General features: G+C 41.3%; 1 protein-coding gene across 21 annotated transcripts in view; it reads left to right on the top strand.

The window, feature by feature from the left end:
- TENM2 (teneurin transmembrane protein 2) overlaps window positions 1-25119 on the top strand; it is a 608636-nt gene that overhangs the window by 422424 nt on the left and 161093 nt on the right. For all 21 annotated transcript variants that reach the window (XM_046900248.1, XM_025154777.3, XM_040646802.2 and 18 more), the window contains 1 exon segment: window positions 20303-20537. In XM_046900248.1, the coding sequence (XP_046756204.1) occupies window positions 20303-20537 (235 nt within the window).

Here is a 25119-nt window from a genome sequence, read left to right as displayed (position 1 = left end):
AAGTGTAGCTATCTGAAGGATGAATTTGCTGAAATCAGAATTGCATTTAGAAGCAGGCTTCTCAGGACTTTTCTCCTAATGCTGACTTTCACCATGCAGGAAGTTAAAAATCCTCTGAATGTGGGATAATTGTTGAAGAGTGATGAAAAGAACAATATTTAAAACTGTGGTATCAGTAGCAGTGCATATTATAGTGCAGAGATCTGCTTTCATTCAGTAAGGACAAACGATGCAGCAGCATTCCAGCTCTGGGCGTAGTTTCCAAGTTAATCTGCCACTGCTTTGTTGTCAGTGTAAAATTGAGATCAACTCAATTGCCAACAAAGCTGCTCTGGAAACACCAAATAAAAATTCAAGCTTATAACAACTAATGCACATCTGACAGAAATCATGAAGTCCGTTTTCAATCAATATGTGCACATATTTTATATTATTGTGATGAGAAATAATAAGGATAACATCAAAGAAATTAATGGCTGAGTGGAGTTTGGTGTAGCAGCTGCAGTTCCTGCTCACCATCCAAAGCTGCCATGTTCACTCCCTTCAGCGTTAGTAACTGTCTAGTTTACAAAAATAAGGGCAAAAGGAAGGTAACACACACAGTCCTAAAAAGCCCAAGCATGTAGAATCTTGCTCGTTGTCCAAAGTGAGGTTGTCCCTGCAGTCAGCTTGTCAGTCTTTCTGAGGTCAGTGCTGTGTCCTGCAGGTTGGAGCCCTGTCTGCCCCCTGAGCCCAGCAGCTCCATGGCAGCCCAGAGGGAGGGCTGTCCTCCCACCCTGTGGGTGGTTTGTGTGCCCTCCTGTCTGTTCAGTACACATCATTTGCTTTTCTGTCCAGTCCTGATTCTCATTTTACTTGCTCATTTTCTAATGTTTCTTCCTACTCAGGCTTCTAATCTTTTCCCTGTTTAGATGCATGGGGTTCCATCTGTTGTTTTTTGTTTTTGTTTTTTTTTGTTTTGTTTGTTATTTTTTCCTCAATTCCCAGTAGTTTTCAGCCCACGTTTCACTTACTGGGATCTTTAAGCCCATGCCTTTCTCTCTGTTCTCTCTGACTGGCCTGTTTTTCTGTCTGCTTTCTCCTTGCACCTTCTTTGCTGTGTTTTTCTTTGCTTCCATCTCCCTGAGCAACAGCTTTTCATTCCCCAGTACCTCATTCTCCTCAGCCTTATCTCCATCCCCCGGCCCTGCCTGTTCCCTGCGCTCCTGGTTGTGTTCAGGTTGCTGTCTTTGCTCTACAAGGTGCCATCTCTTGGTGGCTTCCGCTCTTCTGGTTCTCATCCCTGTGTTGAATTTTGCTTGCTGGAGAAGAGGAGCAGTGCTTGTCTTTGAGCAGCTGGTAGCAGAAGCTCAGACACATGCAGTTTTTCCTTTACTTCCCATCATTGCTGCAGCGACTCTTTGTTGGTAACTTCACCACCCGTCCCCAGGGGCAGGGACACCGTAAGTCAGGTTGCTGTGGAGTGATGTATGGTACTGCTTTCAGTTCCTAATTGTTTGGGTAGTATTTGTTGTCACATACGTTGAGCATTGTGACACTGGGTGTGTTGTGTTGTATTGGCTATGGGATGCATATGATGTAGAGCTACCTGAAGCTCCAGGTGCCAGGGGAGAAGGGAAGGGCTTTCCTTTGATCCAGACAGGCACCCAGCTGCAAGCAGTCTGAAAAGGGGAAATTTTCAAAGTGAAATAAAGCTTTTGTGTACATGAACACGGGGATGGCAAGAAGTGTTTCCCTGATACAGAGTCCCTGCACTTCCAAATGCCTTATCTCAGCTGCAAAGCACAAGGTATTCTGCTTGTTCAAACAAAATGATGCTGTTTTATTTCACATGGAAAAAAATATATATTCCTTCTGTTTGTCTTCCAGAAGAAGTGCAAGCCAGTTTCCAAAGCAAGACTGTGCCAATACATGTATTGTAAAACGATGACCAGGCAGTTTGGGAATGTCTTTAAGCAAGGAAAACAGAATTTTCTGGTAGGCAGTATTGGCCAAGATTAATAATTAGTGGAGATTTTAGTGCACTGAAGTATGGACAGATGTAAAGTTGTCAGAAATGTGGAAGTCATGGAATATTCTTTTTTTTTTCATTTAAATTATTCTATTTATTAACTTTGAGAAAACCCATATTCTAATAGCTGCCATGAAATTAATCTTTATTTTCATCTTTAAGAATAAGAAAAAGCTTTAAAAGTCACTGTGCAGAAAAGAAAAGAATGCTTACAAAATAAATACACTTTTTGCTTGGAGTAATGATTAATTGAAGTTTGAAACAGCTGCATTCAGTCCTGAGATAGTTGATATCTTCTTTTTAATTTATCTTTAGGGTACAAACAAAACCAGCAAGTACTGAAATATGAAGTATCAGTGCAGTTGGGTTAGAAACAAACAGTCAAACTGTTAAGATCCAACAGAAGCTCCGTTCCTACAGGAAAAAAAAATACTTGAAAGAACAATATTGCATCTTTTTCGGTGTGTGATTAATACAGCTCATTCTTAATATCCGAAAGTGAATTCTGCTGCAACATGTTAGGTGATGGAGTTACCTAATAGTCTGCTACTGTTTTGAAATATGGAACTTCAGTTATTCATAGAGAGCCTTTTGGCACACTCAAATGCAACAGCAGTGATGCCCCACTGCCTTATTCCAACATTTGTTGCCTAATATTTAGAAAACATATTTCAAATAGGAGTTGGATTTCAGGCCTGGAGAAGAACAAAACCCATGTGCCTCTCATTCTTTCACACCTCAGCTCGTCCCTGCATGCTTGAAGGTAACAATATGAAATGTTAAACTAAGGAGGAAGATGAGTCAACAAAGAACTGCCAAGATGGTCCCTTCTGTCGTGTGGTACTGCAGTCCATAGCATGGTCAGCATGGTCCAGTTAAGGCATGCTCCAGGCATGTAGGATTTGTGGTAATGTAAACTCCCAGTTTTCCATGGCAGTAATTCTGTTATAGCTCATCACATGTAGAGGCTTTAGATAGCTTTTCAGAGGGCTTTTTGTTCACACACACACACACACACACACACACACAAAAAAAAAAACACCACTTTTTAAGAGGTTAATATTTATCGACAGATGCCTGATCTCAGAATTGCTCCCAAACGCAGATCAAAATCATAAGCAAGCTATCTCCCTGTTCAGTGATGCTGCCCAAACATTGGTTGCAGTGGCATGTAACTGCAGAAAAAAAGCAAGTGATGACTAAAATTTTGCTTGTGGTAGGGTAGTTCAGTCCTATTCGTGAACTTCTTTTGTATCAAGTTAAATATAACTTTTTCAGTCGTCATGTGCTCTCATAAACAGATAGTTTAGGGACATTCTGTGCTCTCAGGTAGAGTGTAGCAGTAGTGCTAGGATGACTGATACGGACCTCAGTTGAATTTAGGTGAGGTCTTTTAGCAGCTGTCTGCAGCTGACTAGTTTTCAGTTTGATGAAACTGATTTTGTCGCCAATGTCTGGGCTAGAATAAGCATAAGATGATGTAAATGAGCTTTGAAGCCTTAATACATTTGGCAAACTGGTATAGGGCAGAACATGTTAAGGGAAAAGGAGAAAGATTGCTGGAAGCAATTAGAGAAACTTTTTGACAGCTCTTTCCAGGAGGTGAAGCCAACTTGTTGCAGGACAGTCCTACCCTCGAGATGAAAAAGCAGGATGGAGGGGAATGCAGGCTGAGATACTTGCAGACTGCTCCAAATGGAAACAAAATTACCAAAACCATAAATACAGTTTGTTTCTTCAAATCTTGCAGTCAGACATTTTGGAGATCGTTAGGTGTTTTAGTATAAAATCTAGTTTCCTGTGTAATCAACCCCGTGATCTGAATTTTGCCATATCCATATTCATGTCTGTGTTTACATATGTGTTTCTTGATTGCGACTGGTACCTTAGTAATGTGTAATTTGTTTCTTCCTTTTGTCTGGAGGCCTCTCATATTACATTTAGATTGTATCCTTTATCATCCCAAATTGACGTTTATGCTTTTACTGCTATTGTTTGCCTAGCTCCTCTCTGGTATGGATCAACAATTTGTTTTAATCTATGTCACTTCTCTTATCTCCCTCTACACAGAGATGCAGTCATTTTGCACTAGCGTACGCCTACAGAGATTGTGTTAGCAACACTGCGATGGTTTCCCCCTTCCCATCTGAATTGCTGGGGAATCTTAATTGCTTTTCCAGTTAGTTTACAGGAATGCAGAGATGACTGCATGCACAAGACCAGTTTTGACAAAAGTAACGGTGTGTTAGTCCTATGAATAAATAAATCTGATTTACTTGGGAGAATATCGCGGCAATTGGTAGGAAGGCACAGAATAGAAGCACAATGTGGTTTAGAGGCATTGGTCCTTATTCCTATTTGGGGGCAAAGTAAAGTCCAAGGGGTGCTGCCCTACACTGGTAGGGAGTGCTCTTCTTTCTGTGTGTACTGCAGGCACGGCTGAGTTGGTGAGCAGGATTAAATTTTTGTAGACTTGTGAAATAGTGGAATGAGATGTGGGCAAGAAATGTGGATTGCCAGGGGCCTTGGGAAGCTCTGGAGCTTTACATAGCTGCTATTTTTTTTTTTTTTCCTGTGGATTGTTAGCTTACTAGTAATCATTTTCACTGTTTGTGTTCAATTCTTTCCCCAAAACTACAGAAATAGTTCTGTAGATAAAAAATGTCTTAATATGTGCATACTGACAGATGTGGAGCTGTAAGCAAAGGCTTGAAACGAGTGAGATTTACATACTGAGCAATGAATGTCTCTCTGTGGAAAGAAGGAATAATGAGAGCAATCAGAATAGCAGAGCAGGGAGCAGTCATGTAAAAAGTGTTGTGCAATACTCAATAGATCAATTTAGGTGTGAAGGCTGAAAATGGGGAGCTGAGGAAATAGCGATGCGGAGGTGTGCTACCTGGGTACCTGCCCAGTTCTTTCTCTACATGCTCGTGTTGCCCTCTGTGACTCAGCATGCAGCCCTGCAAGGGCCTCAGTGGCACTTCTGTTTTGCTTGGGGTGAATTTCATGCACCATGAGTTCACCATTTGTTACAAAATACGATGGTGTCCGTGCAGTGCCTTCTCAGGAGGAAAGCCTGAGGAGTAGGGTGGGGATGGGAAATGGCTTTGTGTTCGTGTACATCCAGGGATAAATGCTGACTGATTGCAGACAGCAGTCACCAGCTCAGTAGGAACTGATGAATATGTTTATTAGTGAAAACCTCTGGGTCAGAATTTGATAGAGAAACAGGAGAAATGTGACAAGGAAGAGCAATGTGAATTTAAATTCTTTATTAAATTACTTAGCAATGGCAGCAGTATGTGTTTATCTATGTGTGTATATATGTACATAGGAAGATAAACAAAGGTAATATTCCCCTGCCTCATTCAGCTCCGGTAGCTCCAACTTCATGAAACATCAGAGTAGAGGAACACGGTTTGTGCGTTTCCTTCACTGTGGCATCCTTGTTGGTGACAGCATTTCCCACTTACATTTTCTTCTCATTTTTTCTTTTCACATATTGACTATTGTTGTTTTTACTTGAAGAAAATAACTACATTTTGGAGGAGGACATCATGTCTAGAGGTCTGCTGTTCTGTAGTACGGGATTGAAAGCAGCCCAGCAGGATGCCCACAGAAGCCTGACAGTGATGTGCCAGATAGATAGTTCAGGGACCACAAGCAAGTGATGGACTATTTCTAGCCTTTATGAATCATGAGATTCTTTTTTTCCACATCCCTTTAAAAACTGTGGCAGACATGTCTGTCTTATCAGACATGAATAAAGAATGCCTGTACCACCGTAGCTCTTCAGTGTATGACCTAGAGATGCCTTATTGTGGTTTAGTGTGCAGCATCTCCTTGACCAGCAGCTTTGTTTTCTTTTGCTTTTAATTGAAGTTAGAAAAAAAGATGCATCCTCTAATAATATCTATAGAGTGAATTTGTTATACTGGCATCTGAACTAGCTAGTATGGATCATGTGAATTACTGAAAAAAATATAAGAGCAAAAGAGTGTTGCTTGTAATAGTGAAGGGTTAAAAAGCACTGTAAGAGAGAAGACAGTGAGACAGGTGGAGGTGGGGTGGGAGAGGCACAGAGTGCAGCCCTTCAGCTCCAGCGAGCTGGTGCAGCTGTGCCAGCAGTCCCTGTAACGGCTGCGGTACAAAACCACGTTCAAGGTTCTGCAAGGAAAACGGGCTGTGTGTATGCACAGCTTATATGGGTATGTAATTTTTAGAGAGAAGGGGGAGAGGGAAAGGATATCATAGAAAAGCTTTGTGTATGATTTCACAGTCATGAAAAGCTGGAAGCCTCTGGCCTGTGGGGTGGGGTTCTCCCAGTGGAGATGCGGCCTTTGAACGGGACGTGGGTTACCCACTCCACATGGGAGAGGAGCGAGCCAGGCAAACAGTGCTCATCGGAAACGTGCAGTCACGAGCAAGTGAAGTACTGTAGCCATACGCAGCATTCATCGTTTGCCTCATCCATGCGTTTTTTGGGTTCAACCCTTAAGAAATTTTCTTTTACTATCCAATTAGTTTTTATTTTATTTCTGCTGAAGACTAGTAATATTAATTACCAACATAAAAGCAGAGATGCAGTACACTGAAACAAATGGATGCCTTTTTATGCTTGGATTAAGACATTACTTTTAATTGTTTATAGTGAAATCTCCTCACTGTCACAGTGGTGTTATCAGGGTTATAAACTTTTTAAGTTCCTTAAAAGGAAACAGAAATGTATATTATTTTCTAGCTATGGTGTAATCCACCATTAGTTACCCAAATATTGCTCCATTTATACTGTACTGTGTACTTATCAAACATCTACATGACTTCTTAACTATTTCCAAAACAAAAGAGTCATTATTTACCCACTGTGAAAATAGCCTTGTGTTAGTGGTATTAGAAATCATTAGCTCTATTAAGTCCGTTATCAGCTATGCTAGCAGCTGGAAGTATCCTGCAGCTCAGGAGGGCTCCAAAATGTTCCCCAGTCATTATATTCTGGATCACTTTGTTTTCTTGTAGGGTGAAAACAGATGATAATCACATTCAGCCACAGGCAAAAATAGAAGCTGACAACAGTGGTAGAAAAAGATTTATGAAACTTTTTATTGCTTGGGGCAGTATTTTGTAACAAGATAACAGTGTTGTCCCTTAGATAGGAGCAAGAGTGAACAGTTCAGTTATGTCTTTCTATCATCTTGGTGCGCTGTCTCAAAATGACACAGTTATCACACCATAAATACAGCCCAAAGCATTACAGATGTCTATAAGCAGGATCCATATTAATTGTTAATGTGTGAAGAAGAGACAGATCTCTCTGCGTTACCCTGGGAAGGAGCAATCTATTTTTTGAGAAGTATAGAGATGTGGAAGCGTCGTTTTTGTCTTGTCATTGCTTGCTCTGAATGGGGTGCGTATCGTGAAGAGTTGGGGCTGACATCATTCCTTTGATGGTCTTTGCTCTGGCTCAGGCTGACACTTCAAACAGTGTGTTTAGATGACGGGATGAAAATGCTTTCTTTACCATGGCTTAAGACCACGGGGCATTGTTGTGTTCTGCATTTTTTGTAAAACCAGCTCCTTAAAAAGGAAAAGAATTCAGGATTGAAAACACTGCAGCATTGAAAAATAATTATGTGTACAGGAAAATATCTTCTATTAACTTCAGTGCTATGAGGTCACACCTACTGGGTTACTATTTTTAAAACCCTCGGAAATTATACTGACATTTAGGATGTGTGTGGCACAGGAGTTCCCAGTAACATCTGTGAATTTGGAAACAAGGTGGTGTCATTAGGATTAAGGGAGGGGCACACAGTCTGTGGGCTGCCGGAGTAGCATCACAGCTGTGTCCTGCGGGCTGCACCTTCCCCAGGTGAATGCGCCCCGAGGCCTGGCCAGCCGCTCTTGCACTGCCACAGCAGTTTGGTGCATATCTGTACTGGTGATTACTTCTAAATACACACAGCTATGTCTGAAGTTGTGACATAGATGTGATGTAGATGCATAGCTATGCAGACATGTAGCAGTGTGCAGCTGCCGTACCCTGGATAGTGCTGCATTCTTCCTTCCTGAGCAGTTCCCTTGTGCCACTCTTGACAGCTCTCCTGGTTTCCCTCTTTTTCATTTACCCTCAGTTCTGCCTGAAGTGCCTTGGAGGAGCTCTCCACCTCTTTTTACCTTCTTTTTTAACCTCTCTGCTCTCCTCACTCTCACCCCAGGAATGTGAGGGGTTCTGCACCCCAGAGGCAGCATCTCCTCTACCATGTTCTTTGCCTTCTCTTCCTGGCACTGCTGCTTCCACCTCGTCTTCCCTCATTGCTTCTGTGGTTCTGGACCACCTGGTGCTTCCCGGAGCTCTTGGGCCATGCTTGCACCCTCTGCTCTGCACAGGGCTCTGCTGGCAGCGCAGCTCAGTGCCCCATCACTGCTTTGCTTCTGCCCTTCAGTGCTTTCTCCTGAGCAGGTAGAAATCATTGTGTAGCAGGGTGTTGCCCTGTGTACTTCAGAACACTCAGTACATGTATATGCCCAAGTGACTGTATGTCTAATAAATTTTTAACTTGATCTGCATATATCCCGTCATTTTAGAAATCTACCTTGTCTTTGCTTCCCTTTTCTTTGATCAGCTAATGTAAATTAATATAGTACATATTCAAACCGAATCTTTAAATCTCTCTTCTGTTCATCTGAAAAGCGGGGATCTGCATCATTTGAGTTCCTGTCTGAAGTATTCCTAACTAAGGCCCTGAAACTGTTACAAAGCTAGTAAAGTGCCACTTCTTATGCAAAATGCTCTTCAGTGTGACATATCTGGAGCAGTAGGAAAGGCTAAGGTGTTTATTTTGCCCACTGGCCCAAGTGAACAAACGGGTATAGAAAGATCAGAGTTCTAAATGTAATCTAGTTGAATGCATTCTTTATGTTTTATCAGGTTTTGAAACAGGCTGAGACTATGCTATATATGGACGTCTGAATTCCTATTAGATATGGAATATGTTTGAGTCTTTGGAAGGAATTCAAGTAACCATTTTAAGCAGAATTATTGGATTAGGAAAAAGAACTATAGTGTGTTTCTACTTCTAGCTGTAATGCTCCATGTATATCGGCAAATATGTGAATAGAGAGGATTGCACTTAGGGAGGAAATTTCTTTTATTTATTAGAGAAGCACGAGTGTACAGAATGAAGATGAAGTATCCAATTTTGCATTTCTATGCCATCAAAACATTATGGTATTTAGTGAGGGCGTTTTCAGACACCCTCAAAGCTCTGGCACTGTAAACCATCCTGCCAGGGCAGCGTGCTGCTGTATTTGTGTGCGTGCTGTTTCACTCCATTCAGTCGTTGCATTAACTTGCTGCCTTTCTCTTCCCTTTCTTGTTGTCCTTCTCCTTTCCAATTCTGAATGGCTTCTCATGCAATTACCATTGTGCAATGCCCTTTTCTTTCCAATGACACACATACAGTCGCAGCACAGAGGTGAAGAGCTGCTCCTGACCGCGGGTTGTTGCCCACTGTGAGATCTGAAACAGGACACAGGAGTGGTTCAGGGCTTCAGCTGCCATCCTCACTGCTGCATTCAGTGTGTAAGGGCTGACGTGAGTGACACTTTTTTGTGACTCTTAAGCTCACTTCATTGCAGCTTGGCACAGCAGCACATAGCTGTCCAAAGACTGATGATGGTGGTACTGTCTAGAGCTGTGGCTCCTGAGTGCAATTACATACGAGCACCTTTTTTTGCCATGCGCTGGGGTAGCGTAGCTTGCACCAGCCATGGTTATACTCAGCATACACTCACCTTACTGTTCACACAAGCCTTTCTTTGTCAGTTGCTCCTAAATTTGACTCTGAGGCTGCTTTAGCGGCAGGTTCCCTCTGTTCGGGGGGTATTTTGCTGCCAAAACATACTTTTAATGAGAGGACCAGCTGTTCTCCCTCAGGACCAAGCTTCCACTTTCCCCTTTAGTTTGCTTCTTAATTGTCTTATCGCTGATGAATAATTTAATATTTTTTTTCTTGAGTGTTTCATAAATTTAGAGCTCAGTTAATATAAAGACAGTGTACTGCAACACTTCCCCTCCCTTCATTGCACAGCTTGCCGTGTTTCCCTGAGCTTGCACCAGACAATATGCAAGTAAATTGAAGTAGTGTAGCCATATCAAGATGTCTGTCAGAGTCCTACACAGATGTGTACTTTGGGTTTTGTTCCAGACTACTTCTTTCTGATGCAGAAAATATGCATGGAACAGTCTTTAAGCGTTAATGATGATAGACTCTCGAGCCCTGCAGAGGATAGGTTTTGCTTTTCCGTTTTTGTCAAAAGTACTAATTAGACATTAGCTTACAAATGTATTCCCACTGGGTAGGATTTTTGTTACGTATCGTTTGGAACACTTAGGATCAGCTATGTTTTCTGTTGTGTTGCTAGCTTCTTTTAACAGCTACCTATAAGGTTCTGCAGAAGTATATTGCATTTGTAGATCTATGTACAACGTAAAACTGCATTTCTGATTCTAAAAGATCTCTTCCAACCAACGATGTTGTCTGATTTTTTTCCTTACTGAAATATGAGTTTAACGATCCACATGAGAAAAAATGAAAAGTATTTGAAATAATAGTTAAATCTAAACATGTTACTTTCCATTAGCACCCACTGGAATTAGTTTTCTTCTGTTTTACTTGGTTATGACTGGAGAAGTGAATGTGCCGGACAGGGAAGGCTTGCTTGGATGGGGATAAGACCAAGCTGGAACCAGAGCACCGGGGTTTGGTCACACGATTCAGTATTGTTTCATTAGTCTCTGTGTTTCAGTTTACATTCCTTCAAATTTTGCTCACATTCTACCTTACAAGGCTTTATGTAAGAAGCACTATAAGAGAAACACATCCATTGTCTTAAAGAACACTGTTATTATTTTTATGCTGTGGTTGGTAGCAGTGATAAGTTCAGTACGTGTAACATTCACTAAGAGCATTTTTGGCAGGTGAGAACCAGGTTCTAGATTTTAAACTTTAAACTGTGATTTTTGGTTTCTAAGATGTCTCTTACACTCCTGCTTTACTTTTCCCTTCTACACCTCTTCTGCCTTCCCACATTTGTGGGTATATCGTTCAAAAAATACTGCTTTCAAACAAGATCTTTGCTACCTGGACATCCATCTGCCTTTGTGAATGTGTCAGAGATAATCATAATATTAGAGAGCTGTGTTTTGTAAGAGATCATACTTACTCCTGATCTAGATGCCATATGCGTGTAGTAACATCAGTGATAACCTTCTCAAGACACAGCCTGATTTCTTTGTCAGAATAAATTTCCTTATCAGTGAAGTTGCCTGAGATGATAAATGAGTGTAAATGAAAATCTTTCACACACGCAAAGAGCAAGACAAGTAGTAAAAAATGAATGAATCTTAATTAATCTTAATTTAATTTTTTTTTATTAAATATGCTACTATTGTCATAGGGAGTCACAGATACCTGCTGGCAGTCCTGCTGCTGGGTAAGATTTAGTTTTTAAATTTGTTTTCATTTCTTTCCTTCTGGGTAAAGTAAGAGATGCCTTATACTAATTGTCTCACTACCAAAAACTATTGATAGCTCTAATTTACTAATTAAATGTTATTATTATTAGTTATTAAACTAACTAAATGTATTTAGTATTATCATACGTTAAATAACATGATGGCAGGTAAGACTTCACTTAAAATACTGAGATATTTAGGAGAAAAATTCTTTTTTTTGTAATTTCTTAAGTTTGACTTTTGTGTATCTGAACATTCCTTTTAAAATGTACTTGATAAATGGAAAAGCCATTCTGTGCAGAAAAGCCTCAATGCTGACCACATCTCTGTAGGTAGCTTAGAGGACTTAACACAACACATTTCTTTCTTACATATCAATTTAGAAATAGGAAGCCTGTGCTGACATTCTGTGTCGTAGTTCTGATACTAAACCAAAGCAACCTCAATGGATTTTTCACATACAGAATTGCAACTTAATATTTGCTAAATTCTTAGTATCTTGCCCGGCTGACAGCCCACATGTGAAACTAATACTGTAGCTTAAGCTGTTCTTTTAAGCACTTTCAAGGATGTTTACTAATTGCAGACAGAAACAGCCATTCTCATTCAGATCTCATTGCAGATTTGCTTATATTGTGTCAAATTATCTGCTTATCTACGTACAACCTAAACATATAACACAGAAACATCTAGAATCCTCCTTCTACTTTGGGAGACTCTCACAGGAAACAGCTGTTTAATGTCTTTTTCCTTCATTCCTGCTGTTTGTGCCTTGCCCCAGTGTCTCAAAGCAGCAGACTTCCTTGACGTACTGCAGAATTTTCCTTATCTCCTCTTCTTTTCTGTCGTGGTTTCAAAGGTTAACATCAGTGTCAAAAAGTTTTGCCCTGGGTCTCTGGATTTTCTGAAACTCATCTCTCATATTATGGCTTTAACTGCTATGAAACTCCTCAGTCCAAGGAATTTAAGCAATTCACATACACTTTTGAGCAGAGATTTCAAACATAGATTTTGATTACTCGTTATCCCTTGATAAAGCTGTTAGCCATTTTTTACAAGCTTGAAGATTGTTACTTAGAGGTTTTGGCCAAACTACAGTCTTGGTATCTATCTCGTGTCCACTGTCTCCTATGACTTTTATTGGATAAAGTATTACAGTCATCTTCTTTTCCTGTTTGTAAATCCTTCATTACTGTGAATGCAGCATTGCACCCAAGAACTGCTTTTCTTTTCACAGTACTCAACTCCACTTTGAACTGTAATGGTCTCAGAAGCTAATATGTTATCTGTCTATATAGATACATATATAGTATACTTCTATATACATAGAACATAATTCAGTTATCATAGCTACTGTTATATCTTAAATAGAAAATTGAATCTGTTCCCTCATTACTCAATTAAGAACTACTATTAATATTTTCTGTGGCTCTTTTCTTGAGTCTGTTTGCATTTCTGCTCTTCTCAGAGAGATAAAATCGTGGTTGTGATACAAAGAAAGACAGGTAAATGGTATTCCAAGTTCCAAGGATGAAGTGGCTTTTAAAAACGGTATGCTCTATAGACAATACACAAAACCTAGGTGTTTGCTGCCCTCTTGACACCAGAGACAGCAGCATTGCTGAAAGATGTTCCAGCCTCCAAGTCCCTGTTTGTTTTAGCAACGTGGGACCACTCTAGTGTTAGGTGTCTGCCTGTAAGATTAAGTGATCTCTTCTGGTTTGAAATCCCATTGCTTTCTTCATACTGGAGAGGTATGGGTAGTGCTTTCATGTGAACTGCTGGCTTAGTAAGTTGTCTTATTTGCCGATGAGCTGGTGATAAATTGTATGAATGCTTTCATATGCTACCTCACAATGCCCTTTGTTGGTACTCATTAACCCATGTCTTCATCTTCTGAGCAGCAGAGCCCGTTGTCTGTTGTATCTGAAGTTAAACTCCTGGTACTTTGAAAAGCCAGGTAACTCCTATGGGACTTCTTAGTCCAATGGTTTATGACTTTCATTTTTGTCCTGTACCAACTAGCAGAGCTAGAAGCACATTCCTATGCCTGTAGAAGACGTGCCAGCCATGTAAAGCTTGCAGATCCCTGCAGGAGGCAAGAGTTGGCTTCTTACTTGTTTCAATTTTTAGATGCAAGAAAAATACAAATGACAACAACTTACTGAAGTCCAATTCAATATATGCATTGTAGATTCAGTATTGTTTACTACAGCTTTATGCACTATTCTTCTACTTTTTCCACACAGTATACACAAAATATTATTACCAGTTCTACAGTGAGGCGAGGTGTTCAGAGAGCACACAGCTCTGCCTTCCCCAGGGTGGGGGACTGAATTGTCCCATGGAGCTCCTCCAGGGACCTCGAGTGTATTGCTCTCACTGCGTCTTCATGTTTTGAAGGTTTGTATGCATTGCTGTTTACTTCCACCATTTGATTACCAGATGGTTCACTGTAAAGGAAAAATGGTATTTAATTACTATTTTTCTGCTTTGTTTGGGCTGACAGAGTAATACTGTAAATAATTCTGGAAAAACGCTCTCGTCCCAAACACCGGTGTAAGAGCATCGGACAGATCTTTCTCTTCTGTCTTATCTCCTCTCTGCAGTTAACTTCTGTAATTTATTTTGAGACACTTTCTTGTAGATTGTTTTTAATGATTTTAGATGCAATAATCAGTTTTCAGAAGGTTTTGGACACTACATAATATGTTCTGTAAAGTTTCTGAAATGATCAAAATAACGCATTGCATTAAAGCACCTGTGACTAGCATTTCTTTTACACCCGTGGAAAGCAGCTTTGTGTGCTCGCTAACTGGGTTATATAAAATCCAAAGTACTGCTGTAATAGCTTCAGGGATGGCTTTCTATTGCACCTGACTCCAGACTCACAATGAATTGGAAATTACAGTATAATCATTCTTATGTCACTGTGAACATTTTCAGGCTCCCCCTTGGACCATCCAGGGAAACAGCAGCTTTCAAGCTGCACTCCTGTCACGAAAATGTCACCAGGCTTACGCTGCTGGCCAAAATACTTCTGCTCAGAAGTTTCCGTATGCTGTTCAGAAAATGTCTCTTCAGTTTCTCTTTGGTGTGATTCTCAGTGTATCAAACCAAATGAGCTTTGGAGAGTGTTTGTGTAAGACTGTAGGTAGGGTTCAGCTCTTTCCCATTCAGTAGAACCAAGCATAGAGAGCAAAATTTAGCATTGTGGATGGCATGTTTTATGGCAACCGTTAACTGTTTTTATGACTTAGAAATACATTTGTGTGCTTTTCTTTTCAGTTCTTACATCAGTGCCCTCTTCAGGCAGAAGTCATACATCTACACTAAAGACAAATACACCCATGGTGCCTCTGAAATAGGTTTTATATCTATTTCATTATTGGAAAATTAAATGAGAAGATTGATTGGGAAAGATGTGAAGTACATGGATTTTTTTTTTTTTTTTTAATTGGGAAGATGACTCTCTAACCTCTTTGTGACTCATTTTGCTATTATGTAGAATTGGAAATGGTACACCTACCTCTGTGGCAGGTAGAACTACCACAGGGCACCAAATCTACATAAAGCATTATTATTAAAGCAGTGAGTTTTGCCATTGACTAGCCGTTATTCTGTGCAGCCTGTGTACCTCATGCAGTGAGATAATGCATATTTAAGTGATGTATTTAAGCAAATATAATTTGTATGTAACATCTCAGATAGTACTATTTTGCAGAGCGGTGTTTTTTAATCTTTTTGTAGATGACACTTGAGAAAATGGGCCGTGTGCCTGCAGTCCCTGAGGGCAGACTCTGGGTTTTGTCCTGCATCTTTGTCTTCTCCCATGTGTGTGTGCACAGCCGTCCCACCCACCTGGTGCAAAGGCCATGTCTGCTTTCCTTTGGCTCCCACAGTGCAGGGAGCAAGCTGCTGTGTCTGCAGCTGGCCGTGTTTGGGTGCTCCTCATGTCTGCCCAGAGCCCCTCAGCACCGCCAGTCGCATGATGGAGTGGCAGCCATGCTGTGTGCACACCAGCAGCTCCAGTCTGGCCAAGTTAATTCGGTTGCTGCTTCTTCTGCTTCCCGTGTGATGAACTCGTGCCCTTCAGGCTGGGAGCCAGAGCTGCAAAGTGCTTTCCTGGCTCAAACCGCACCAGTATCTGATTGCCTTGTAAGTGGTAAGGTAATTTACCTTCAATGCTCCTGCAAAGGATATGGATAAAGAAGCATGTAGATAACAAGTGCTTCATCCTCGGTTGTTCAAGGGAGGCCACAGTCAGCATAGGCTTTAGAAAGTATGACAAAGTCCTGGACAGATGCTTTATCCGTTAATTCTCCTTTCCCCTTTTCTGTGATTATCTGGATATTGTGGGTTAGCAGTGGGGTTTTGGGGTCTTGTTGTGTTGGGTATCTTCTGCTGCAGAAACATTTAGTGCTTGATTCTAATGTTGTGCAGAGGAGATGGCTGCAGTGCACTGGCAGAAGCTGATAAGTGACTCACACATAGTCAGGCGTTCAACCTATTCTTGCCTCAAACACTGTAAAAGCGTGGACAAAAGAAGGAACACCTGGCAAGTGGTGTGGTTTAACAGCAAGAGAGAGAGTTAATGACGTCTGTTGTTATAAGTAAGATAACTTGCTTCTTTCCAGCATACATTGAAAGCATTCTGAGAAGACTGAGATTCCATTTAAACTTTGGCCTTCCACAAAATAATTTGGAGAACTAAAGCAAGCAGTAGTGCATGGCTTAAACCAGAGGCTGCAAGGCAGATGAGAAGCCCTGGTCCCAGCCCAGCCAGCTCAAAGCAGGGCTGAAAGCCGGGCGTCAGCTGCCGAGCAGGACCAGCTCCTTGCGTGCTGCCTGCTGCTCCCTGGCTGCTTCAGTGCTTTTCTTCTCAACTCTGAATAGAGTGATCTGCCTTTGGAGAGGAGTTCAGCTTGGAAGGTGGCCCTGTTGTTGTGTGACAAACCTATTACTCATTGTGGGAGCAGATGATGTGCTTTCCTTGAGAAAACAATGTGGTGCAGTTATGTGAATAAAGAACTAGGGTTGCTGAAGACTGATGCTCACTAAGAAGGATTTTATGTGGTTTTGGTTTATTCCTTTTTATCTTTCAATGCATCAGCTTTATTCGCTGTTTGTACACAACATTTGTATTGTCTAGATGTATAAGCTGCTGCGTTGCTCATTTCAGAAAAATAATGTATGTTTTTTCTTTTAGTTCTTTTGTGAGACGATTGAGGAGGTGTTTGTCTCTAGCATTTAATCATGGCACATAGGATAGTGCAGCATAGCTAAGGTAGGATCTCCATTACTTTTTCTTGGTGGTATATTCGAAGGTTCCCGGACAGCAGCTGCTCTGCTCCAATCAGGGATGTTGCTGCTTCTGCTTTGAAATGGATCTCTTCAGTGGGAGCTTCTCCTCAGATCTTTATGTTGGGTGGATTTAGGTGTTATGTGAGCATTACATAGAGTTGGAAGAACTTGGAAATTAATACAACAATGTTTAAGCAGATCCAGAGTGGCACTTAGTTCAGACACTGCCTGGTGCACCGCAAAAATTGCTGAGAAGCAGCGTTTAGAGATGTGTCCTTGGGAGCACTCACTGTGGTGCCTGTAACCCTGTGACAGCCGAGGGCTCCTCCTGCTCTGCAGTGTTCGCTGGCCCAGCAAGCAGGACGGTGCTGTGAGGAGGTGGCAGTGCCGTGTGCCCCACAGCCATGTTCTGGGGTTCAGCCCGGGCTGCAGCTTCTGTGCTCTCTTGTGTATGCAAAAGAAGGGAATGCCCTTATGGTACAATTATATTCAGGGGGTTTCTGCTTTTTCTTTTTTCTTTTTAAGGAGATGTGCCATTTTGCATCTTACTTCAGGTGAATGTTACCTCTGTGCTAGCTTCTTTCGTTTCACTGTTTTCCTGAATAAAAGGATGAACAGAACAAAGCATTTTTTCTACACTTTTAGCTTATCGTTTCTGATTAAATCCAAGTTAGCAAATTGAATAACTTTTGTTTGCTTCAGAGAAATTTAGGTCAGACTTTGTGTTCCCAGATTACTTAATTAGAAAATAATTTATCCTCACTCAGCTTCCAATTCACACACTTCTGCTTTTTATTTATTTAAAGAACTCTATGAAGAAGCAGCATATTAGGATTTTAATTCTCTCCTATATATGTACGTAACCTATGTATTCACTTCTATATGTGTGTGGTTTAGTATTTATATATAAGCTTTTGTACACTTTAATATGTATCTATATAATTTTGACACTGGTATTTGATTTTTATTTTGTATTAAATGCTGCATTCATTCTATGCCAGCTGTTTTGGGGTTTTACAGCTGCAGTGTGTGTTTTGTGCAGGATGCTTTATATACCGTGTGCAAACTAACTCTTGCAGCAGATCAATTCATGGTAGCATGAATTCAGTTCTTTAGCCCTACAGTAATTGCACATACATAAGAATGCAGAGTTGTCTCACTTGTGAGAGCAGCCTCTGTGATTTTGTGGTTGCAGGATTCAGAGTCAGTATAGCTGTCACTGCCGTGTCTCTGGGAACAAAACTTTTTTGTTTATGACTCTTTCCTATTTATCTTCTGAAAGGAGAAAGTGAATGAGCAGTTGCAGAGAAAGTAGGAAGCGCGCACATCTACTGAATTAATTTCTAACACAAGGGCACACGTCTGTATTTTATCTCTCATAAAGATCCATTTATTGAAATCCAAATCGCTGTGCTTTGTTTAAAGCCAGCACACAGACATGAGGAGAGTAATTCCACTTAAGCTCCTGTGCATGTGGATATTGTCCAAGCACATTTTCTTCTTGCTGTGTTTCCCTCCACATGCTCTTTGGAAATGGCACAGGACCCAGTGTAGATTAGACATCTGATGTTTGAGGAGGTCCAGACGCGGATTTTAGATGTTAACTTCGCTGGGCTAAAACAGTCTCTTCCAAGCTTATGTCAGAGATGGCCAAGGGAAGGATAGTTAGGTGGCCAGCCCATGTGACAGCTCCAAAATTTAAAGCGTGTTCATGAAAGACTTCTTTGTTTTTCAAACAGGGTAAGCATTCAGGCATAAAGACTTTTCAAAAAAGGGAAAGAAACTTCTGTGCGGATTGAAAGCAGCAGATGCAGCATCTGGAATTTTCTGAAGGTGTCTTGTCACAGGGCAATTCCCGTTTGCTTAAGTCTTATTGGACCTGTGTTGTTTCTCCTTTGGCCTATGCAGAGGAAAGGAAAGAGCTGTCTCTGCCAAGCCCTGTCCCATGGCAGTTCCCCAGCTGCACCGCTGCCCTCAGCAGGGCCTTGTGCTCCCCAGGGCAGGCTGGGCAGGCAGCCCTGCCACTGTGCTGTGCATCTGCCTGCACTGACGGAGTGTGGCTGTGGCTTCTCTTGGGCCCCTTCCCATGGTACTGGGGGGGATTTGATCATAACTTCAGAAATCAGAAGCCTCACTTTTTGCACCTATTCCAGTTCCTGGCTGCGTGTTATGATTCTCACATGGGATTAGTCCTCTTGGAGCAAGAATGGAAAATTATTTACCTTTTTTCTTTTTAAATTTTGGCTTTAATGATCCAGCAGTTGATTGAACATTTCAACAGTTTCTCTGTGCTTCATTGTTTCATATGAGAATAGATGAGTCTAGCTGCAGATGTTTTCCTCTTGTGATACTGTCTTTTATAGATTGATTCATTAGGTAAAATGGTCTTCAGTTTCTAAAAGAAACATACATTGTTCTGATTATAATTGTGCTAATATTGCTTGTTCTGATTATTGTTCACTAGAAAACTACAACTTGATGTAATGACTAAAGCATGCAGTTCGTAATCTACTTAGTGCTTGTTATTTTAAATTCTGTTCTTTTTATTAAAATGAAATTATTGCAACATATGGAATTATAAACTTACTGTTTTGTGTTTGTTTAGCAAAGTGACTATGCTAGGACGATGCTTCTTTATTCTATTATTTATGCATGTGCTTTTTCATTTAATCCACTTGCCTTATTGATTAGCAGAATTTATTTTCATTATCTGTGCAAACATGTCAGTACTCAAAGAAGAGAGGTGTATATATCCTTCCTTATCTCCCCCCTAAATTTTCTGTCATCTTTCAATGAAAGAGGCTGAAGGACTGCCATAATTTTCAGATCTTGATGTGCATTTGTGGCATTGCTAAATAGAAAAACAGAGGCCAAATCCCGATCACATGTAAGAACGTGGAAGATACCATCATTGCATTGTTGCTGTCTTTTCATATTTGGAGCTTAATCTTCTTACACTGGCACAAATACTGTTCCTTTGAACCTAATGGGCAAACAGTGAGTCAAAGCAGATTGAGATCTCTGATTAAATTTTATAGAAGCATAAAGACCATGTTCTCAAAAGCTATTTTTAATGCATTACGGTTCGTATCCTTAAACCCCTGATAGAAACAGGGCAGAAAATGTCTCTCTGGGTGGGTGTACAGAAGGGGCGAGCTTGCCCACTGCCCGGCTTCCTTACCTTGCTCTGCAGAGAGGCCACAAAGACTATTTTTAAACCCCAGTTTAGTCTTTGTAGACATCCTAACTATACATACTTTAGATGCTGTTTTATATCTGATCTCTAACAGTCTGTGGTCTGATTCAACAGTGTTTCAGTAGCTGCAAGTCCAAAAGATACACAGGCATAGTTTCTGGTCTGTGGGGTCAGGTTTTTGGTTTTTTATCCAGCCAACGGTCTCTTGAACATGCTGAGAAGAATAATACCATCAGCATGGCTGTGATTTCTTTTTCTTTTTCCATTTCAGGCCCTTCAAACCATCACAGCCAGTCAACGCTGAGGCCACCTCTCCCCCCTCCTCACAACCACTCGCTGTCCCATCATCACTCGTCTGCCAACTCCCTCAACAGGAACTCGCTCACCAACCGCCGCAACCAGATCCACGCGCCTGCTCCCGCTCCCAATGACCTGGCGACCACGCCTGAGTCTGTGCAGCTGCAGGACAGCTGGGTGCTCAACAGCAACGTGCCGCTGGAGACCAGGTGGGTTGCAGGGCCTGGCAGTGCTCTGCAGTGCCCTTCAGCTGATGAGGGGTTTTAGTCTGCTTTGGATCAGTGGTGGTTTTAGTTGACGCACACTGAGAGTTCCTGACATCAGAACATGTGCAGTACACGTCGTCTGATTTGTGTTGCACTGGGATGCAGACAGGTGGGCATATCTGTTCTATTTTAAAGTATTTATTATACGTTTGGACAGTTCTTGTGTATTCAGCTAGCGATACTATTGTGGTGTATCTTGCTTACAGGCTCAGGGGGAACTTCTTGTAAGTCACATTGACTGTGTTGCTGGAAAATTATGTGCTTTTCCCTTCCTGAAATCACAAACAGAGGCTCGTTTCTAAGAGAAACAACCCCAGATTCAAGACTGGCACTACTATAATTTTCATTTATATTTCATCCAGCATGCAAGCTCATTTTAATCTCTTCTGTATGTGTTAACAGCTTGATGCCTGGGGGGCAAACAGTTGCATAGAAATTTAAAGGTGCAGCACTTGGGTCAGTCAAATAACTAAGTGCCTGATGGGCTGTGGTTCTCGGTACTGAGATTTGTGGTCATTCAGGGTGTGGGTTGCCTGCTTTGAATAGCAGAATTTTCAAAAGCCATCATGGAGACTTCTGCAGGAGTATATGTTTGTGTCCTTGTTCACAGACATGAGGCCGAGTCCTGCTGCAGTTGTTAGAGCGGCAACTGAGCATATGCTGGAACTGGAATTTGTCCATCTGAGTCTGCCACTCTTGCTGATATGGTAGAATTTTACTGAATTCTAGAAAATTCTGTTTTTAAAAAAGTGAAAAACAAGATTATAGTAGAAGAGTGATCTTGCTGGCCTAGATGCATATAAAAACACAGGATGCAGGTAGGGCAGCTGGACTCCTTGTAACACTGGCTTATGCAGTGGTTTCAGCTGTTTGATTGCCACAGCTCTGAGATGCTGTATTTCAGTTGCAGCCTTTTGGGAATTTAAGGTTGCTCTACCAGCTTGCATGCAGAGTAGCCAGCACGGTGTAGTTAGGCCTCCATACAGGCATTCTTTAGTACAGTGGCACCTGCAATTTGTCATTTCTAATGTCTTAAGATTGTCCCAGACATTTGCAGGGAAATAATTCCTTGTGATATTTGCAAAATGGTTCTTTGTCAAAATGCTGGCAGCCCCAAGCAATAACACTGGGCTTCTCTGACTTTTTTACATTCTGATTTTGTACCCATTTCCTGCCAGTGGGGGCTGTCAATTCCAGTACTAACTTTGGACCTTACGCTTTTCTTCTTTGCATCACAAACTCTCAGGGAATACGCATGTATTTCTGTTACTGACCAAAGTAATGCTGTTATTTTTGGAGGCTGCAGGACCTGGCTACCACAGAACTGTAGGTCCATTTGTCAGAGGCAAACACTGAGATGCCAGAGAGCCTCCTGACAGGACTGCTGTTTCCTAAAGGCTCTTCCAGGGGTGCTTCAGGATTTTTTTTCTTTCTGACATGCTCACCTGACAGGACTTTATGACAATATTCATCACAAGAATATTAACTTAGATGATGAGGACTTCGTTTTTCTCGTTTGCACTGAATTTTGCTGAAATTGATGCCCGCAGAATCACTGTAGACTTTCCAAATTAGCCTGTACTTAACTGGTATTTTCTCTAAATTCGTGCCAGTAGCCACAAAAACAAATGACACCTTTTTGCCATCCTGTCTGTTCTGCCCTTATTTTCTGGCTTTACCCTGATGTGAGCACTGATCCCACTCGCATTGCCTCTTCCCAGAGCACTGCACTTGAATGTTTTTCCCTGTTGGCAGTTGTTCATCTCAGCAGCAGAGCGCCCCGGAGTCAAAGCCACTGCTGACAGCAGCTGCTTTATCAGTGCCATCTTTCACAACTTTTAGTTTTCACCTTTTGGTTACTTTCAGTAGGTTCTGCTCTCAGCTGAAAACAATATGCAAGTGGTCACATTACCGATTATGAAACAGAAAGCAGTACCTGAGCTGTCTGAAGGGAATGCCTTATGTCAGCTCTACGAAACTCAGATCACAATTTAGATTCCAGACACCTCTTTATCTACCAGTGCTGAGTGCTGAAATCATGGAATACTGCAACTTATGTCTGCTTATTGTTATTTTTTTCTCTGCTAAGAATGTTTTTCTCTTCCCTTCTTTCCTTTGCAATATTATGCTGTCTGAGCTAAATCCACAGACCGCTTGGAGACAGCACATTTTCCACATGCATCTTTTCTCCATCTCTTGTTTCAGTATTGATTTTGGAAGGGTTGACCAGACCTGTATTAATTTAGCATGACATGTTCTTTATTTGTGTTTGTTTTTTTTTAATGAGGCTCTTGATTCAATGCAAGCATATGCATAAAATATGTTGATGAAATTCTCTATTTTTAATTACTTTTTAGTTTAAAGTTAAGTAAATTTAAAGTCAGTGTGAAGTTCCCAGGCCTGTTTTCTTATTTACTACAGCATACGTGTGATAGGTTAGACCAGATGTAAGTATATAAGCTAAGAAAGGAGAAACCACGGCGCTGTTAGTGGGAGCAGCCAGAGCAGGACAGGTGATGGCTCCTGGGACGGTGCCAGGCATGGCATGCAGTGAGCTGAGGCCTGAGGGCAGGAGTGGAGCTGCGCTGGGCCGGCGAGGAGGGCGGGTGCTCTCAGCCCAGCTGGCCTATCAGGCCACCTTCTAACTTGAGAGCAGCACTTGAGAAAACTGATGTTCATCATCAGTCCATATAATGAGCAATTAGTTCCTATAACTGTCAGCAGTTATCCCTGTATTTACAAATGGTTGGTCCTTGAGGAGCCTCTCCTGACGGGGCAGTGAGGGCGTGCTGCCTGGGAGCAGGTGGCTGCTGGCTGCAGGCCTGGCTGGCGGCCGTGCCGGAGGTGCAGAGGGTTGGCCTGAGAGCGCCTTGTGGAGGAAGCCATCTTTAATCTCCCTTTGCTTCTGTTTTTATGTTCCTCATTTCCACCTACGAAGGGAACAATTTTATCTGCTTCTGGTATTGTTCAGCTTATTTTGGGGACCAACTTTTGCTCTGAAGTGAAATTTCGTGCCTGTTCTGTATGATTTCTCTGGTTCTGTCAAGCAGCTCTCTGGCTTTTTCTGCAGGATCGTTACGGTTTCAGTGCAACCACCTTTCCATCTTTGTTTTCTTGTAGAGTTTACTGCTTGCCCATATTTGTGTGTATTCCTCCATTTACCCTTTGTGGCACTTTGTTTTTAACATAATTTCACTTACCTGAATGGCAGTAGCTTGTTTCTTTTAGTGAAGCTAAAAAGTAGCAAAAATGCTTCCAGAGTTCCTCGTTACGCTGTTTTGGTGTGGTTAAATCTAGTTCAAGGCAGACGAATGTGGGTTTTATCTTTCCTGGTCTGCTGGTGCTTTATGGCTTCAACAGGCCTCTGCTTTGGCTGCGTAATTGTTCTGTTTTCTTTGAAATTAGGATCCATAATGGAAGGGTTGAAATATATTTAACTAAGGATTTGGGAATGCATCGCTGTAGCGTATCATGATGCTATTTTTATGGTTCATTTCTGCAGTACTTAGCTGCTTTACCTTTAGGCCCGGAGCTGCTGTGTAATGCTCTTTAACTTTTATTGTCCTCTTGCAGTCTGTTTCAAACCGTCTCCTCCTCCTTCTTTCCAAAGTGCTGGTTTCTACATTTTGCAGTTAAGAGGTGTTTCTTTATCGCTTCTTTAATCATTGCTTTCAATGAGGGTGAATGATGAAAATACTACCTTTGAACATCCCAGTGTGGGTCTCATTACTTCCAGACAGCCAGAGAGGCAGCACTCTGCTTTATAGGCTGAAATGCTTTGAGGGCTTCTGTATCACAGAGCACAGGGGGAAAAGCACAGCTCTGCAGGAAGGTTTGCATCACTCTGTGCGCTGTAAGGTTCATCTCTGGTACAGGAACCTTGCACAGGGCCATCTGCAGATGCCAGTCAAAAATGAAATGACTCACAAATGAGGATAACAGAAAAGCTTTCATGATTGGATGTTTGTCAAAGATTGCCTGATGTGCTAATGCCTGTTCCTGTGTTTCATATTGATGTTAATTAATCTAGTTGTTACGGTTATAATTAATCTTTAATCCAAAAGAAAAAAGATTAAATAGAAGCTAGTCTTATTATTTAATCTCATAATTAGCTTTGTACTCAAAATATTTTCAATCAAAATCTTTTGGCTGTAAATGTAATTTTATGGATGTGTTTTTAGTTTCTTTCAGCTTTTTCACAAGGTTTGTTATTATGTTTAAAGAATGGAACATACCAATATTTCTCCTGTATTTCGGGAGAAAGGATGCTGGTTCATGGTCACTCCTCTGGTGATTGTGAAATCACTGTTTCCTTAGATCTTGTGGACTGTAGTACAGAAGTACTAGTCAAAATCTGGGGTCATTTAAGCCAAGTTCTATTTAAAAACTGAAAAACTTGTAAGAACTGCCCTTAAATAATTCATGTTGTTGTTTCAAATATTCGTCTGCTCCTGGGGTTCAAGCTGCATTTCTTTCTTGTGGGTCTGATTCCATTGTAGTCTCCCTGTGGGTGAGCCTGAGGGAG

Source organism: Gallus gallus, chromosome 13 (genome assembly GCF_016699485.2).
Source record: "Gallus gallus isolate bGalGal1 chromosome 13, bGalGal1.mat.broiler.GRCg7b, whole genome shotgun sequence".
NCBI lineage: Eukaryota > Metazoa > Chordata > Aves > Galliformes > Phasianidae > Gallus > Gallus gallus.
This window is presented reverse-complemented; position numbering and strand designations above follow the sequence as displayed.